Raw genomic sequence first — 18,806 nt, forward strand, 5'->3', positions numbered from 1 at the left:
TCAGCAGAACAGGCACAGCCCTACCAGCACCGAGCTTTTCCCCAACGCAGAGGGATCCAGAGCAGCTCCGTTCTCTGCTGCAGCCTCTCCTGCCGCTGCCAGACTGCTCATTCTGCTGCTGCTGCTGCCTGCCCAGCCCGCACCTGGAACCCGGCAGAGATCAACAGCTTGACTGTACAGCTCAGGTTTCAATCCTGCTAATTTAAGTTCTACTCGTATGTGGTGGCACTTGGAAAAATAAGGTCAATAAGTTGAGTGGATTTCAGTGGGGCAGTGTGTTCTATTCATGATAAACTTACCCTGTATAAAAGTTTCCTAGTGAAAAAAGACAGAACCGTTATTCTGCAGTTATTCTCTACACAGGAAAGGGACTTACTTAATAAACTACTCCTGTTTCAAGATAAGCTTCAATTAGAGTTTTACTTCCCACGTCAGAGTTAATCAATCCCAAGACAAACACACAGGGCACGCAGGTTCCACTGCTCTCCTCATTCATGGAACTACTCATTAAGGTAGTTAATGCTGCTTGGAAGTACTTGTAACATGAGAAGCCTGATGGAATAAAATAGCAGCAGGCACAGATTCTCCAAAGGTAGCTAAAGGCCCCTGCTCTGCTATTTTATTTTTAATCCTTTCCAGTATCTGCCACCTTCAACGGTTTTTCCAAAAACTCAGAGATTTGCTTCCAACCAGACCTGTGTTTTGTAACATCAAAATGTTACACAATGTTATCCTATGGTTTGCATAGTTTCAACAACAAATCAAAATCATATCCTTTGCTTTTAGCATCAGTTCTTTTCCTTCTTTCCCTGTTAAAATTATTTGGACACAGCAGCCCTCTCAGCCAGACCTGTATCAGCATGGAATCCCTGCAGACCAGAAACTCAAACTGACAACAGCTGGAGAGGAGCAGTCCCTCTCAGCCATGTCCCACATGCGGCACCTCAGAGGATACCAGTCCTCTGACCTGCAACTGTGACCAAAAGGAACAGGATTTAAATGGTTTGTTCCAGGTTTGTAACCACTAGAAGAACCTCAGAAATAAGCCTACAAGAGAGTTCTTTGGAGAGGGACTGTGGCTGGTTTGAACACAAGGGACCAAACTAAACGGTACTCGAGACACTTTCTAAGTTTGGTTTGTGTAGAGGGGAGAAGTCTATGGCCTTAATCTATGGCATGTAATTTTTAAGTGCGTTTTAAAATAATATATGATTCAGCATTATATCAGTTTTCTGCTGACTCTGGCATGTTTATAATCTAGGAGGGCCAAGAATTTAATCTGTGAAGGATATGTGCATCTTCATATTAAAATAAGACAGGTGCTCTTACAGAGAGGTTGAGTCATCAAACCCTAACTAGAATGGGATCCCAGGCCTTGCTGACCTGTTGCATGTTGCAGGGACAAGAGCATGTTCTGATCAAACCCACTGATCCTTCCGTGGGGCTGGACCAATCTGCCAAGTTCTGATTTATTCCAGAACAAAAGCCATGTAAAAGGTTCAGAGTACTACAGGAAAACTGCAGAACATGCATCACCTTCCTTTACTACCATTTACAATGCAGATTGGAGCAAATATTACAAAATACAGCAAGAAATAGCAGTCCACACCTTAGTAATGCAATATTTATGAATGGTGAATTATAATGGTTTTCTAGCGAGACCCCCATGGGAACCTATCAAATCAATGCCTAGACTACACTAACATTTATATCCCTGCAATTCAGACAAGTCTTTAAAATGGTTCACGCGATAGTGCTAAAAATAAATTTAAACAAAAATATTTATTAATTATAAAATACAACAGTACAAAAATTAGGTGAGGATATGCATATGTTTCTGCAAGGGGAGGCATTGTGCTTTACTGTAATATATTCAGGAGCACAGTCAGCTACCCTCTTAATTGACTTCTAGCTCGAGGGAAAAAAAACAGCTTGGAAAATTCCTATTGAGAGGAAAGGTAATAAGAAAACCCCCAAGCTAAAAAAAACCCATCCATGTTATACACATAAATAAATAAATTTTCTGGGACAAACATTTTTGTTACTTGAACATCGTCAGTTATTTTAATGCAAAAAAGGTGAATCTTTCATACTTTTACAACTCTCCATCACTGTCATTATAAAAAGGCACCTACAAACCATGTAAGATACTTTTAAAGAAGAAAAGGAGAAAAGCATCTTCTGTTCTGATTCCCCCCTTTGCCTTCAGTTTTATCCAAAGCTAAGGAGAGTAACAGCTGCTATGCTGCCTTCAACAGCAATGGGAAAAGCAAACAAGCCATAACACGTTTAACACCCAGACCGTACTTCCCATTTCTGTTGGGGGCATTCAGTAACACTCTGCCTTGAAATTTCAGCCCCTGTCTTTGGCTGACAGACATCTGACAATGCTTTAATCATACCTTGACCAGCTGTTCTTGTTTACGCTCCAACTCTCGGATTTCTTGGTTGAGAATCACTGCCACATGCTGTGGCTGGCTTCTGCATTTATTACAGATCCCATACTGGGTCAGTTCATCACACACGGGACAGTGTAAGGTCGTGAAATACTGGGAGATTGTGCCTTTGCGTCCTTCTAGCTCACTGCGGGCAGTCGAGGCAGCTTTTTGAATCTGTTAAAAAAAGTAATTAAGAGGTAATGAACTTTCAAGAGAGCAGCTCGCCTTATTCCTAGATTACATAGCCTATTTTTTAAAAAAGGAGTATGAAAGTGCAACACAGCCTGCAGGGCATGGGTTCATACACAAATTACTAACATGGATTGCGTCTGAAGACCGTAGCACTTGCCCTGAAGTGACACACTGAGCAGAGCCCACCCACACCTATTTCACAGGGAATCTCACCAGAAAAGAGCAAGACTAACCAAAGAAATCCTCAGTCACATGCTAAATTCCTGATCTCATCTCAAACTCTGCCTCCTGCAGTTGTTCCTTTGTAGATGCTGATCTGCTTCACATCCAAAGGTGCCCTGGCTGCAGCCCCAGTGGCTGCCTTCCAGATCCTGCCTCCCCTCGAGTTTCTGTGCCGGTGCAGTCCCGGTCACAGAGCTGCCACCGTCCTTTGGTCTGTGGCTCTAGCTCATGCTCTGATTTCCCCAGACAAAGCTCCACCAGGGAATTTCGTTCTCTGCACTCGCTCCTGGTGCTGCACGACGTACGCTTTGTGCTATCCTTCACTCTCCTGCCTCAAACGCCCAGCTGCTCTGCTCCCTATGACCTCCTTGGTGCTCCCTGGCCTGGCTCTTTTTGCCTTTTTAGAGCAGCTTGTTGGAGATATTTAAGGTGCGTGTCACAGTGTCATTGGAAAGGTACAGAAAAGAAGCAGAACTGAAGTCAGTCAGGGCTATATTAAAAGTCTGCAGTGGGAAACATGATGTACTACTATGCTGCTGAAGCCTACACTAAGCAGAGTAACCAAACTACAGAGATACACCGTCTTTCACCATCCCTTTTTGTCAGGGAAATGACAAACTAAAATCCAGCTATCTAACACTTGTCTTCCTGCATCTCAGTGATTTAACTTTTAGGAAAGTCAGTTTTGGATATAATTAGTTTAAAATTTCTGGTGATGCAGATTTTTAAAAAAACTGTTCCTGCTGCTGGGGCACTACTGCCTTTTTTATAAAGAGGAAAGATCTTGAGACCGTCTTGAAAAAACAGGATTTCCAACATCTACTATAGAGAGATTTAAAAGGTGTTACAGCCAAATAGACATATATACAAGTACTGCTAAAAATATACAGTTACAGCAAAATATTCTTTTAAACTATGGAAGGGGTCAGAAAACAGAAGATGATGGTGCAATCAACCCTGCACAGAAGGGCTGGCCGAAAAAACTAGTTTACTAAGTGAAAAAAAACCACACAGAAGATCTAAGAATCAGGTCTGCCTGTTTGGGCATCAAACACTGCCTTGTAAAATAACCTTTGCTGTTGCCTCGTATAAACCTCATTCCATTAAAAGTCACGATAAAACCAAACACTGTATAAATGCACTGCATTTGTAATCTGTTTTCAAACACTTACCCGTGGCAACTCATGGTACCAGCTGAAGACATCTATGCCAATAAGTGAGAACACCCTAGCCAGCGGTGGCAGAATTTGTTTGGTAATATAGTACATAGCATTCAGCCTCAGGTTGGGATCCTGTAGGACTTCAATGGGCCGCCTCACCAGCTGTATCAGGGGCAGTCCCGGCATGCCGTAAACAATGACATAGGGCACTCGCTCCCCAACTCGTGGTTCAGAGCGACGATCATAGGCAAGCATTCTCCTGTTTAAAAATAGCCTTTATAATGCATCCGGAGACAATTCATAGTCATTTCATTTGCTTGTAAGCTTCCCCATCTGATATTAGTAGCTCTCCAGGCGACTGAAGTTAGTGTCTATTATAAAGCACAGGACCCAACTGTTTCGTTTTTAATTTGTCTCATGGTCAGACCCAAATTTTAGAACTTGGAACATGAGCCCTAAAGATATGTTCTGTTTCAGGTCACTTGGATTTGCATGCAGGTTGCTTTCTAGCTACCCCTTCCTTAAAGAAATAATCTAATAAAGACCAGCCAGGGTACTAAAAAGAGTTCAAGTACCCAGAAAGCAAAGGACAATTCAATTTGAGCAGGTATCAAATCCGGGACTTGGAATTTTATTTTATTTAAAACACATGACTTAATTTGAAGACCTTTTATATTAAGCAAGGTGGCAAAATGTGCCAGCTCACATTATCTATTACTGATAAACAATATCAACAGGATGAAATATTAACTTTAAGTAAGGTACTTTAAAAAAAAAAGCAAAGAAAAAATTATGCCTGGTAATGTATTTCACAGCACTGAGAGACATCACCATTACAATTTTTAACATATCTAATATCTGTGAGTGATGGACAATCGACTTTACTCTTAAACATGTGTAGCTCTTTCCAGGACTATGAAATGGCTTTCTAGGACTACCTGATGCATGATCTCTCTTCACACATGGAAGAAAGTCAGAGCCAACTGCTGCAACGATATCGAAAGGAGACATCTCACTGCTACCCATAACTATAACTTGGCAGTACAAAGGTCAACAGAAAAAATATCTACAATTAGCATTTCTTAATCTCATTACCTGGTGATTTCCAGGGCTGGTACACAGGATCCAGGTCTGTAAGCTGAGCTCCCTCTGTACTCTTTTGCAAAGATGAAGTCTTGCATGCTGGCTTTTCCTTCCAGTAACTTCATGCATTGATTCTGAACGTACTGTTTGATCTGACTTATGTCCCGTGTTTCAAATAGCAGCTTGATAGAACGCTCAAGTATCTTTAGAACCGAAGGAGAAAGGTGAGAAAAACACATATGTTTAACTAAAAAATAATTAATGCCAAATAATTCAGTAAATTATATGGAAATATTAATACACTGCTTAGAAAAAGTATCAATTGTGAACTAGGATGTTAATATGACAACAGGTTGCATTCTGTTCCACTCAAAGACATTCATAAACATGTTACTGGACAACTTTTTCCTCAGTTTGACACATCTTTCATGACATTAGTCGTACTCTGGCACTAAGACTGTTTCAACAATTACAGAGGTTTTCCAGAGTATGAGAGAAGGTGTTTTTTTCCTGTCATCTATAATATTTTGCCATGACTTTCTGACCACCTCAGCAAACAAAAGAATTAGGATTAAGAAGAAAAATGGAAGTAAATCCTCCTAAGTGGTTACCTTCCTTACTGGCATAAATTTGTTTTGACTTGATTAAGAACAAGGGCCTTTTCTTTTTAACCCCCCCAACACAGAGCTTAAAATAAACAGACAAGGAAGTTTATTTTAAATTAATTCTTAGCTAAACTAGATTTATTTAAGTGAGCTATTTAGCAGACACATCAGTGTGCCTCACTCATCTTGGAGTAATACTTACTTCCAGTTAAAGTGAACTGGATCAAGAATGGTCTTCTAGAGAACTTACATGGGGCTGAGGGCTTTTTATGAGGTTTTTAGGGGCTGAAAGACAGTAGTTAAGATGAAGGTGCAAGTCCCTGTAATGCTGTGCAAGATCTTCAATTTATCTTTCAAATGGCTCATACCAGAAAAACAGATGAAGTCTCAGACAACTCACAAGGACCCGAAACTCTGAGAAAGCACAAATATACAATGAAATAACAGAATACTGTAATTTCATTCAGGAAGAAATGCATGAGTATTTTACCTTGGAAACAGCAGGACAAGAGTCCCTTCGGACTGTCTCTATGCCTTTTGCGTCAAATACTGGGTCCTTCTGCTCCAGTGTTTCATACATGTAACCCACGTACCTCTTTTTAGTTTGCAGGACACACGGCAAGTAGACCTGGAAAGTTTAGAAAGAAGATAGCCCAATCTGGCATGTGTTGGGAATATAAGGTGGCTCTGAACATAGAGGGTTTCCTAAGGAATACTTTGCTTTGTTGTTTGTTTTTTTAAAAAAATCATTAAAACCAATAAGCTAGATCAAAGGACTGTTAAAGAATGGCTGAGGAAGTTGGGATTCAGTGGTGTTCCATTCTTAAATCACCTTATATTTCATCTAGCTGTAAAGGCTAAGCAACCTGAAACTCAGATGAAAAGTGTCACACAGTATAACTTGTTTCTGGATTTTTCTCCTTTTCTCCTTTTCTGGATTGCACCTGTCAGCATTTTTAATGTAACTGTATTAACTCTCTTTCTTTAAAAGGCAACAACTTCATTTTAAACATCAGAGAAGAAAACTTTCCCAGGAAAACTAGTGGCTTTGAACTTCTTATTTTCAAACTTCATCTAATTATGAGGTGCCTAAAATCAGTTAGTATCTTGATTTGGGGAAAAAGCATGCTTTTAAAATGCCTATGCTTGAAGAACAGTTTCCTCATGAATGGATTTTTAGGGTCATGATATCTTTTGCTTGTTTTCTCCAACCTCTTATTTCATTCTTGATTTTGTCAGTATTCCTTGACCAGTTTTAAAAGAAAGAATGGGGAACAATTTCTTCCCCATATTACTAAGATAACACTGCATCTTCGTGGTTCTCATGGAAGAGGGAGCAGTGAGTTTAGATTGTCTCACCCTGAAGAAGGTCCTGCACATAAGTATCCCCCTTCTTGAACAGATGCTCCAGCTTTGAGGCATTTTCCTCCTCCTGTGCTAGGAAGCTACCCTAGGAGAGTACTCAATATTTTGACCCACAGGTGAATAAGGGCACTTGAAGTGAAGCACTTGAACATCTTCTCAAGTATATCCTTGCACCTAGTATTTTTTTCAGGCTAATTACTCCTTCAGCTTAATGACACAGAATTGCCTCAAAGTGGGAAGGGTCCCTGTACATTAGTCAGTGAGGAAAAGTTGCTGTGCCTTCCACAGGTATCCTGACTTTTCTTGCTAATATTCTTCTACTGTATTTTCTGTGAAAAATGGCAATTTGCTTACAAATTCAGATGGAACCTGTTGAGTCAGGTATGTACTTTGAAAACATCTAGAGCACCTGAACTGATTGCTAATGACTTTCCAATTATAAACTTCCACCAAAATTAGTATCACATTGCCTTGCTCTTCTATAAAAGGCTTATTGTCATGAATACTTCTTCCAAAAGCCTACTGAATGGATTTTTATAATTTTTCATTTTACATGTATATGTATCGCATGGACATATCCTGAAGTGTGCTAAGGCTAGCTGAAGAATAAATATCAGGTTTGTAGTTAATGCACTGGAATCATTTCAAGGCATGGTGTACATTTTCTTTACCAAGTTGCACACGTTGGTTTGATTGTATGTATATAATACAAAACCGAGGGAGACGTTTCCAAAAATTGACGAGACAGGAATTTCAAATTGCCTGGTGCTGCCAGCACAACCTGATGTGAAAGTAGGAATACTACTTTTTGTTGTTCACGCTGCAGCGCTTGTCTGACAAGGTCCCTGAGGCATTAAGGAGCTTGCAATATACCCACAGAAAGAGTACAGCATGACTGTTGTATATCCTTAAGCTATGTTAAGGTCCATAAAAATCTTTTATCTCTTTTATCTTCACTCTTTTTTTTTTTTTTTTTTTTTGGATAACAATGTTTTCACCCAACACACTTGAAGCAAAATATTTTCCTTTTACCTTTTCAAACTTCAGTTTAACAGGTTTCGGATTTGTTGCTGTTACAGCTTCAGCAATTTCTTGACCAATCTTAAAAGACTGCTCCTTCGTGGCTCCTTTCAGGAGTACAAACATGCTACAAGAAATCAGACATAGGAAATAAGCACAAATCTGTTCAACATAGTTCCTGAAATTTATAAGCTATAGTTTCCTGGTGGCAAGGCAGGGATGTTGCTATCAATTCTGTTCCCTTCGTTCAGCTAGAAAAGCCAAAAACCTGAGAAACTTCAGTGTCCAGTGTGAGATCAGGAGTGCCAAAGGCACGATGAACGCTGTGACTCTCTCGTGAGTCAGGGAACGTGACTGCTCCCAGGCACTGCAAAACTTGAGTTCCCGTGACAGAAATGTAAAGAGCTCTGGGTACGCCCTTTTTTTCTGTTACGGGCAGCAACAGGATTTTACTTCCTTTCTCCAACAATTTTTTTTTTTTTTGTGAAGCTACTATGAATTTAGTATCTTTGAAATTTCAAGTCTTTCATCAAATCTGGCTGAAATAGTCATTGGATTTACAAGTTATTAAGGAAGGATAGCCACAAGCTTTGTTTCCCATGGCTGAAAAATTATCCAAGTCTAGCACCAGAGAATTATATGCCTAGAGCATGACTATTATTCAGATGAAAGATTGACTGAGAAAGGGGAGATATTTATATGATGTACTTCAGGCAGCCTAATCATATCTTTGTATGCTCTGGTGACTGCTTCTGAATTGTATCCACTTTTGAAGCTTAAAATAGTGCCTTCCTCTAAGTATTAACATGCAATGCCTACTATATTATAAATACCGTTTTCCAAAATAAAAATGACATCAGAAAGAGGCACAAAAATACTCATTTGATAAGCAGGACTTACATTGATTCACACCTGAAAAAATATGATTTTTTTCCCCTCTTTCTGTTTCACTTTATTTTCAAAAGAAAGAAAACCCTCAGAGTGCTTTCTAAAAGTCCAAAAAGAAACTCCAAGAAAATAAATATTATTTACTTTGCATTTTATGCAAGACAGTAAGCAACACCCCAAAGGGGGTCCACGTACTCTTTCAGTATCATAACCTCCCCTTGTTGACACAGAAGAAAACTATATCTAGGAAGAACCACTATGACTTTAAAACATCGTAAGAAGCAGACCATTAATTACCTGTCAGTATCACCATACACAACGTGAGCACCCCATTTTTTTGTATCATTCACCAGTTTTATAGCACGCTCCAACGTTTCTCTGGCTTTGTGGACAATGCTATCACCAACCTGCAAAGTTAAAGATAAATTGAAAATCTTTATTCTACTGCTAAACCCAATACTAGCTCTTGGTAAACATAGTCTAACCTTGCTTGATCTGTTAATGAAAATTACTATATTGAGACAATGTATTTTATTTAATGGTTTACATGCATATAATAAATAAAAAGGTTGCTTACATTACCCCAAAATAGCAAGAATTAAAGGAAGAGCAATGAAAAATTATTAAGAATTAAAATAAAGGAAAATTTGGTTTAAACTTATTTAGGCATATTAAAAGTGTAAGAAGCAAGACAAGATCGCTTAGGATCATTTTCTCTGGTTTTTGGATTCTGCTGATTCCTCCTTTTATGAAAACTATGAAACAGTTACAATGTTTTATTTTATTTCCACTACTAGAATTGTAATCCAATCTACCTTTGGAGAGAGTTCTATAGAAATGTCAACTCCAAATGCTCTTTTATAGGAAGAAGAAAGATAAGACTTTTTTTTTTTTTTTTTAAAAGGATCACAAATCTCAAGTTGCTGATTTTCAGTACTACAAATAAAAACAGCTTTTATGAAGGTATTTAGATTAAATATATTTCATATAATAATACTGTGTTATCTGACTATACTTTATTAATGTGTCTTTTCCACAGTTTTTCTGCATTTTTATCTGCAACCCTTACCTCGGTACATGGCATTCTTCCAGAAAAATTAGCAGCAGTATAACCAAAGGTAAAATTAGCTATAAATTTAAGACCCAACTGACGAGCTTCAAGCATTCGAGTTATAGCCTTGTCATGCTTATAGGCCTTCATTGACTGTTTCACCATTATCCTAGTCTTCAAGATTTCTTCTAGCATTCTTGGCAGCACACCCTTTCTTACTGAAGGCTGCCATAAAGGGAACAAAGAAAAAAATTATGTTAAGAAGCCCAGCCTAAACAGTTAGGAGTAGAAGCAAAACCCAGAACTGTTAGATAATCACTGTTGAGACAAATTAATTAGCAAGATGCCCTAGGCACCAACGGTTTGGCTCTTCCCACAAATATTACAAGCAACCTAGAATACAGGCAAAGCTCTTAAGGGCAGGGTAAATAGCTTTTTGTTCTTTGTTTTCATCAGCCCTGCTAATGCAATGTTTAGATAACCTTATTAACTAAAACGGGACTTCAATATTTAACTGTTAATTTTCAAAATGTTAAATGCTAAAGGAATATTATCTTTTAAAAATTCTGCAAATATTCTTTACTTAAAAGTTTTTGTTTTACATTAAATATATGTACGCTGATGATAGGCTAATTATTTGTAAGAGCTCCAGGCCATATTTATTAATTCATTACAAATCAGCCAGCAGTACACATAACATAAAATGAGAATAGTAGAAAGCAAGTCAGGGAGTTTCATCTCCTGAAGCATGACTCCTGTTCTAGGAAAGCATTCTGCTATACAGGCAGGAGAAGAATGAAGTGTTACATACAGATAATTACTGTTTGATCCCCAAACTGCACAAGTAAAATACAGTTTAATTATGGATGAAATAAGCCTTCAGTATAAATGAAAGCATAAAGATGACATTTTATTTCCAGAACTGCCAGAAGTTCAGCACTCTGACAAATACCAAAACACACTGGGAAATGAGCGACTGAACCTCCCCCCTTCTGTCTGCTCTTAATGCAGCAAAATATAAACTACAGTATCAATTTGATCTTAAGCTAGTCAGCCAACAGGAAGTGAAAATGCCTGTCACAGAGCACTAATACCATTACCTTGACAAAAGCTACTCCACTGGGTGACACTGTGATATCATGCCTGATCTGGTAAAGTAAGTCAGGAGGTACTCTGAGAGATGTACAGCCAAATTTGAATGCATCATATCTGATAAAGAGAAAAAATAAATACGAAGACAATTCATTCATTTACAGCCTGATCAAGCAAAAGCATCAACTTACATTAAAATGCTGATAATGCCAGCAAGGATAGAATCACAATTATAATCTCAGGTATAAACAAACATACTAAAATTTAAAATTTCTTAGCTACATGCAAAAGGCTCTAGGAAGAAAGTAGTAATAAATGGCTAAATTCCAATAAATGAGTAATTTATCAATTCTGTTCTGCATTAATGCATTATTTCCAAATGCTGAGTTAGTGGAGGCACATACTCATACTGTAATCCCCTATGGAAACCACGAATGTTTACCAAGTAACACATCGCATATATTTTTGTCTTACAAATCGGAATTTCAAATAAAAAACCTGAAAACCTGATAGTGACACCTAGCAATCATCGCGTGCATCTTCCCATTCTTCCAAATACTGTTTTATAGAGGTAATTATAATGAGCAATGAGATTCTTTTTCCAATTAACAGAATTACTGTTAAGCTCAGTAAGAGATGCTACACAGAATAACTCATTGTATCTTTTAGTTTTGAATAGTTAAGACCAGAGTGAACTACAAGTGTTAAAAGAGAACAACAACAATTTATTAACATACAGCAGAATAATACTAGTCCAGTTTTGAAAATAGGTAGTGGATTTATCTAACATTTTAACTTATTCTGAAGCAATATTGGAAAACCAGCATCACCATAATAATGGAACAGGTGTACACACATGCACTTACAGAGTTAATCTTTTTTTTTAAAAAACAGAACAGAGTCTAATTCTGCATTTAATTTAAAATACATATTGATGTGTATATTTATATGTGTTTGTCTGTGTATACACACACGCACACAGGGTAGATCTTTATCATCTCTATTGTGTAACAGAAAACGGTGCTATTCATACACACCCATTGTTTCCAGTGACAGCCAAGGGTTCTCAGTAGCTTAGAAAAGATGCTAAAGTCTCTATGGAATCAAAGTTTGAGAGAAAAAAACAACAACTTACTTTCCTAGGTTTTCAACATGTCCCAGGCAGGTTGAAAAACAGTAGTTGTATGCTATCACAATGGAAGGATATAACGACTGGAAATCTAATACAAGAACAGCATTGCTGTAGAAGCGGGATTCTGGCTCCATTATTAAGGGAACACATTGCAGGGCTTTCATTTGAGCTCGCTGCTGGACACTGGGTGTCACAGGAATATAATTCATTGGCTTTGCAACACGCAGCATCATAGACTCCACACGATACTGCAAAACAGTTTGGATATAATCATTATAATTTAAAAAATAAAGAATAAACATGGGTGTATTAAAACTGTGTAAATACACACTTACGTTTCCTGAATTTAAAGTACAGACAACTAGTTTTCCAAAATAAATAGCCATACTCTTACTTTTAATGATTATTTTCTATCACATATAGTGGAACTTTTCCATGTGTTTCCTCATTGTTTAGCCCTAGTCATTGAAAATCAAGTACTTCTAATTTTTATCTATGGAAAAAACCAACATCCAGCTCAGGTTAAAAAAAAACATCCAACAGGCTGCAACGATATATATGGATGGCCATGCTACAGCCAGTGAACAAGCATTTGCTAAACTGTGTTTTTATTAGATTTGCAAACATTGAAGGAAAAGTGTAATACACAGTTGATGAACATTTTCTGTAGGAATATGCACAGCAATTTTATTTCAACATTTGGGAAAACAGAGAAATGACATGCAAGTTGTGTAAGTTGATAATTGTGCCTCCAAGCTTTTGACCATGAGAAGTAACTAGAATGTACTTGGCAGCAAGAGAACCAAGGGAAGAATCTAAGTCAGCCCATTTCAAAAATCTGCTACTTTGCACTGGGCATCATGTTTTCTCCCTGATGATGCCACAAGTTGTACAGTAAGCATAAAATAACAAAAAGTTTAAGAACTTTCAGCTTGTTCAAGACACCACAAAATGTCATCTGTGGAGGTAGCAAGATGCGAAAAAACCAGCACTAACAGCCAGGTATTCACTGTGTCCATTCACAGGTAAAAACAGAATAGGTGAAAATTACATACATGGGTGGCAAAGGACTGAAAATCCAAAAATATCAAAGAACAATCCTATATAATCCTAAGATCCTGTGCTTTGTCAGCAACTAAATCACTATTCAAAAGCCCTCTGCTTGACACACTACATATTCAGTCATTGTACTGAATGGGTTAGGTATAATTTCTTTAACCGTGATGTTATAAATGAACTTACACAACCAACAGCTTTAACAAGACCCTGGCATCTTACGAACAGGTTGAGGTTTGAAAGCGTAGTTATGCTGCTGCAAAAGCTGCTGCTGCCTTGCACTAACTGCACTAATTTGTGTCCAGTGCTCAGATGTGTGATGAGGTGGTCAGGGACTGGATCTGGCAAGAGCTAGTTTTTTTGGGTTGGTTTTTTTTTTTTTTTTCCTTTTTCTTCTTTTTCTCCTTTTTCTCCTAGTTTTTAGCAAGTTCTTCAAGCATCTGACTAATAATCTGTATGCCTATGACCATCGCCTGTTAGATTTGTTTAGTCTACTAGGGTATATTCAAGATAGCTTAATAAAATAAAAGAAAAAAAGTAACTTAAAATATCTGATATCTGTTCTTAGTACTATTCCATTTTAACATCTTTTGCAGCTAAGGAGAAAAGAAATATCTTCATAAAAGGTAGTGGTGATTCTTCTGAGTAAAAAAAAAAAAATTATGTGAGGTGACTGGGAATTGTTGCAACTGCCATTTTTGTGATCTAGAAAGTTTCAATGGAAACAAAATATACGTGCGCAGAAGGAAAGAGAAAAGAACAGTCAGGATAGAAAATGCAGCATGTTTCTGTTGCTCACTCCCACTCACAGCCATTTGAGAAAATGACAGGCAGAACAGTCTTTGTGGGCTGCAATCAAGACAGTTTAAGCATATCTATGCTGGCAGTATGCCAGTTCCACCCTCCCTGTCCCTAACTGTGCATTTCTCTTCCCTTGCTCCAACAGCGGTACTTCTCTGATAACATGGTAAACCAGATCAGGGAGCTAAACTGGCAAATACCTATTGAATGCCACCACGGTTCTGCTGACAGTGCTGTCCCTGCCCCCTGCCCCCCCCCCAAATATAGGGCCAGTACCAGCAAAACTGACAAGAACCTGCACCGGGTCAAGAGATTACACGGGCAACTGCAGCCAAAGGAAAAAAGGTGGCAACATTTTTAAATTGGGTTGAATCGTTAAGGAACTGCAGCTCCAGAGACTCCCATTTCTGGTTTAAGACAATGCTGGTCTGTTTCGGACATTATTTTTTAAGTTGTCTTTTTGTCCACAGGAGTTGGCAAAATAATCAATCCTGGTCAGCTCAGCTACATGTCTATTAAAACAGAAAGCAGAAAGATGGTAGGAAAGAATTATGGTAGGAAAGAAGACGACAACAGAAGAGCAGACGTGAGCGAGAGTAGTTGTCTCACGTTTCAGGTGCTGTTCAGGGCTCACGTGAAGCCATGAAAACAGTCTGGTTAGCCTAGTCACTCAGAACCTGGGCAAGGAAAGCCTTTGGTACAACTGCAGACTGCTGGGGTCTCAAAGAAAGAGTAGCGTAAATCTCACTCTGTCCTACTCCCTTTCCCTCTGATGCTAGTACCAAAATAACAGAACCACACACAACTTGCATGACACGTGTACTTAATAAAGCCAGAACCCTTCTTGTCTTATCATCAAATCTCACCTAGAGGTCTGCTTCACAGGAAATGTGACTTAGAACATATTCAATGCAGCTTTGTCTGTCCTGCAAGAAAATAATCTCATCTTTCTAAAACATGCTCAATTATATTTCTTAATGTTTTAAAAAACATTCATTTTCACTCATCTAAGTGTGAAAAATACCAGCTCAAAGGGAAAACTTAGTGCTCCCAAACTCTGTAGAAGAGACTCACTGGCATGATTACATTTGGGGCACTCTATTTTTAACAGCTATTTTTAATCTCCGAGATAACCATTCAATCCATTATTACTGCTTTTGAATTGCCTTTCTTGACATTTCAATTTCATGTTATGCAAAACAGTCTTTTGTGACATTACAAAAATACATATACTGACTGAAAAGATACTGAAGAACTAAAACATTTTGTAAAGACTATTTTGCTTTTGTGAAGTGTAAGGAAAACTAGATCTTACCTGGGAGCCTCTTGTTAATACATGTAAGAACTGAATGCCAAAAAGTCGCGCCATTTCACTTGTTCTGTCAATCAAATCCAGTTTGTCTAACAACTGGAGATTCCCACGGACCCGGCTAACATAATGATCAACCATTTTCCACCTGTGAAAGTGAACGCCTCATTATAAACAATCAGGAAAGCGCTGCTCTTTCTACTAAGAAAAATGTATTTTTTATAATAACTTGTTACAAACTAGCAAATAAAATTTCCCCTAGGATATTTTCATACAGCTCTTTCAAAAATGTGGTGCACATAAACATACACTTATGTATTCTAAAGATATACACAGAATGTGTTACAGCAAACTACTGTTAAGGCACCTCTCAATGACATAATATATCCTGTTGTCCTTACTGCCCTAAAGGATTACTGAAACAGAAACTTGAGTTTCTTCATCTGTTTACATGTTTTTTTTAACCGAGTGGACTTTTGTGGAAACATCCTTCTGTATTAAAAGAATACCTATCTCAGTTGAACATAAATTTATAATTTCAGCACAAAACCAAGTTTCCACATAGTTGAAAAGTATTGAACTTTTATAGAAATTATATGTATGTCACAAATGATGTTCAGATCAGTACTCATTTTTATGAATTGTTCATATCACACAATACCAGATCACTCCAAGGAATAATGAAGCCCAGTGTGATACGTGTCATATAAAGGTATTTTTACGCAGCTGTAATTACTGTCTTAAAATCTTGCATACTGTTTTGTACTATTTTTAAGCCTAGCTTGGTTGACATGCACTGTGAAGTAAAACAGAAACCTCACAGTTCATTAAAAGTCCTTCTGATGAATAGTAAATACAAAATAAAGATGTTACAGAACTTCAAAATAGTACATCTATTCAGATATGTTGAAACTGTAACTGAAAATGTTTTGGTTTTGTGTAAACAGAAAAATACACAAAGATGAAATATTGAGGGTATAACTATAGAACAGAACACAGCAGAACAGCAGAGTAAATAAGCTCATCTTGCTGCATATAGACTGTTCTAGTACCTGAACTAAATTGATTATTTCTTCCTATGCTGACTTTAGCTTATACCTATCCAATGTTAAGAATCTGGCCTTAAAAAGAACAAACAAAACGGATTAATAGATCATTACCTGTAGACATCTGCCTTATTATCAAACCAATCAGACAAAACTCGGAAAGTAAATAAAGGAAAACGTTGATGAAGAACATGAAAGCCCACATTTTCAAAAGTGTAATTCATTAGATTCACCTAGAAAAACACAGAGTATATGTTAACATGCATGATATCTTTCATAGTCAAAGAAATCTCTACTTTTTGAAAACTGTAACAACTAGACTTATTAACTTTTTATTAGTATTCTTTGCTAAAAAGGTGAACATTTATACTTAGAAGTCCCTTACTATTTACAAGTCAGGAAAGAATATCCCTCATCAATTGAAAAGAATATGCGGAATTAAGTAGATCACAAAGATCAGGTCTGAATTTGGTCAGAACAGGATTTGTAAAGACTGAACCATTTGAGTATTAAATGTAAGCTCATAAACACCAAAACAATGAGTAAGTCTGACACCTTAAAATAAGTTCAAGTATTAATTTAGTAAAAGCACCATACTAGACAAATGGCTAAAACAGGTAAGTTGTTCTCAAAACCCACAAAGAAGTGAAAAGAAATATCATTAAGAAACATTACTGAAAGATAAGGGCTTCAGTATTTTACATTTTAGTGATATGCAAAATCCATTCTCACAAAATGGCAGACTGCTCTATTTGAAAAGGTGTACAAATAAAGAACAAAAAGTTACATAAATTACATGAAATTTTCAACAAAGTCTACAATAAAAAACCCCAGTAAGTCAAATACATTAACCCTTTAAAAAGTTTACCTCATTTCTCATCATTCTCCAAATATTTAAGATAATTCGCCCAACAATATTTATTTCACTCATTGTATCCGATCCATATTCATCCAGCTCAGCTGCAAATCTGTTCTCTTTCTTTTCATCTAAAGACATTGAAAGATAATATATTTAGACAAGTTATAGGACATCAAGACCAGATCAAGCTATCCCTCTTTCAATTTGAGCTCTCTAGAAAAGTAAGAATTCATAAAGACTGTTACTGATTGCACAAGATTATTTATTTACCAGTCTTCCACACAATCTCTAAATAAAACTCCCCCAGGTTTTTCTGCTCTTGTACGTCTCTCTGAAGAAAACTCTTACTTCGGTTTCATTGAAATGGTGTTCATGGCAATATATTCTCCATAGTGAATATATTGGTTAAGCAATGCTGAATGTTACTTGAGAGCTAGCTGCACGCGCACTAGTGCACAACATAAAAGTGATTTCTGCCCTAAAGAGTTTATAACTCCAGGCGTTACTCGTAATGATCTTACACAGTTGGAACCAGGTCATGGGAGAGAAAACTCAGCGCCTTTTCATACAGTAAAAGCAAACCCACCGCAGTGCGAGCAGGTAGACATGAGTTCTGGATAGCACAAATGGAGAGAGAAGGAAATAGGAAGGAGCAAATGCAGAGGCAGAGGCAGAAGCAGCACTCTGAATCTTTCTGCAAGACAGTGGTGACTACAGTACAGGAAAGATACCCTCTTTTGCCATCCTTGGGTTTTTTCATGCTTTGAAATACTACAACACAAGAGGAGACAGTCTTTTTGGTACACTTTTCTTGAAACTGTCTTTTTTTCAGTCAACCTAAGGCTACAGTTTTGGTATTCTTTCCTGAGTTTACATATGTACAACACAAGTTAAAATTCAATATGAAAACACACTGTATTATTTGATCCTCCAGTCTTGTTCCTTCTTATTAGTTTAATGGCAGAGAAAGCACTTTGAGGCAATTTTCCCACAATTCTAAACCCATACCCATTTTTCAACTGTTGGTTGTGTACTCTGCCACTACTCATTTATCAGATAACCCTGTACAGTACCCTACTAATAAAAAGCAGAACATTTTGGACAGAGTGTATAGAAGTGTGGATATATAATGCTTTGCAATAATGATCAGAACTTAGCAATTAGTTCCCCAGACAGCCATGAAGCACATTTACCCTTGAAGACAGAAGTAAAAATTGCCTGATATTCTGTAGAACTGCTGTGAAACAACATAATACAGACTAACTTCATATGTTGATCTTTCAAATGTGTGTATCAGTCAAAATATGGTTAAGAAAACCTATTTGTCATTTCCTGACCTTATCAATAAATCACAGAGCCTTGACAAAATTTAGCAGACCTTTCATACACTTTATCAAAATGCATACCATCTTTTTAGCCTCCTTATTGTTTCAGATTTTTAAGGAGGAAAAATAGCAGTTTCTCTTTTCATGCCTGGGTGGAAAAAA

The 18,806-nt window shown here is 37.4% G+C and overlaps 1 protein-coding gene across 3 annotated transcripts in view; it reads right to left on the reverse strand.

Moving 5' to 3' along the window:
• Positions 1-18,806, reverse strand: part of REV3L (REV3 like, DNA directed polymerase zeta catalytic subunit) — a 126,096-nt gene that overhangs the window by 1,267 nt on the left and 106,023 nt on the right. For 2 of the 3 annotated variants that reach the window (XM_030033754.2, XM_030033764.2), the window contains 12 exons: positions 17,329-17,447; positions 16,575-16,693; positions 15,421-15,562; positions 12,252-12,496; positions 11,125-11,233; positions 10,043-10,249; positions 9,271-9,380; positions 8,098-8,212; positions 6,191-6,328; positions 5,108-5,298; positions 4,025-4,271; positions 2,403-2,612 (listed from right to left, as the gene is read on the reverse strand). In XM_030033754.2, the coding sequence (XP_029889614.1) occupies positions 2,403-2,612; positions 4,025-4,271; positions 5,108-5,298; positions 6,191-6,328; positions 8,098-8,212; positions 9,271-9,380; positions 10,043-10,249; positions 11,125-11,233; positions 12,252-12,496; positions 15,421-15,562; positions 16,575-16,693; positions 17,329-17,447 (1,952 nt within the window). Of the gene's footprint in view, positions 1-2,402; positions 2,613-4,024; positions 4,272-5,107; positions 5,299-5,902; positions 6,115-6,190; positions 6,329-8,097; positions 8,213-9,270; positions 9,381-10,042; positions 10,250-11,124; positions 11,234-12,251; positions 12,497-15,420; positions 15,563-16,574; positions 16,694-17,328; positions 17,448-18,806 lie in introns of those variants that run through there. The other variant, XR_003926086.2, reaches the window with a different exon arrangement.

The sequence above is a fragment of the Aquila chrysaetos genome, chromosome 2, assembly GCF_900496995.4.
Source record: "Aquila chrysaetos chrysaetos chromosome 2, bAquChr1.4, whole genome shotgun sequence".
In the NCBI taxonomy this organism is placed as follows: domain Eukaryota; kingdom Metazoa; phylum Chordata; class Aves; order Accipitriformes; family Accipitridae; genus Aquila; species Aquila chrysaetos.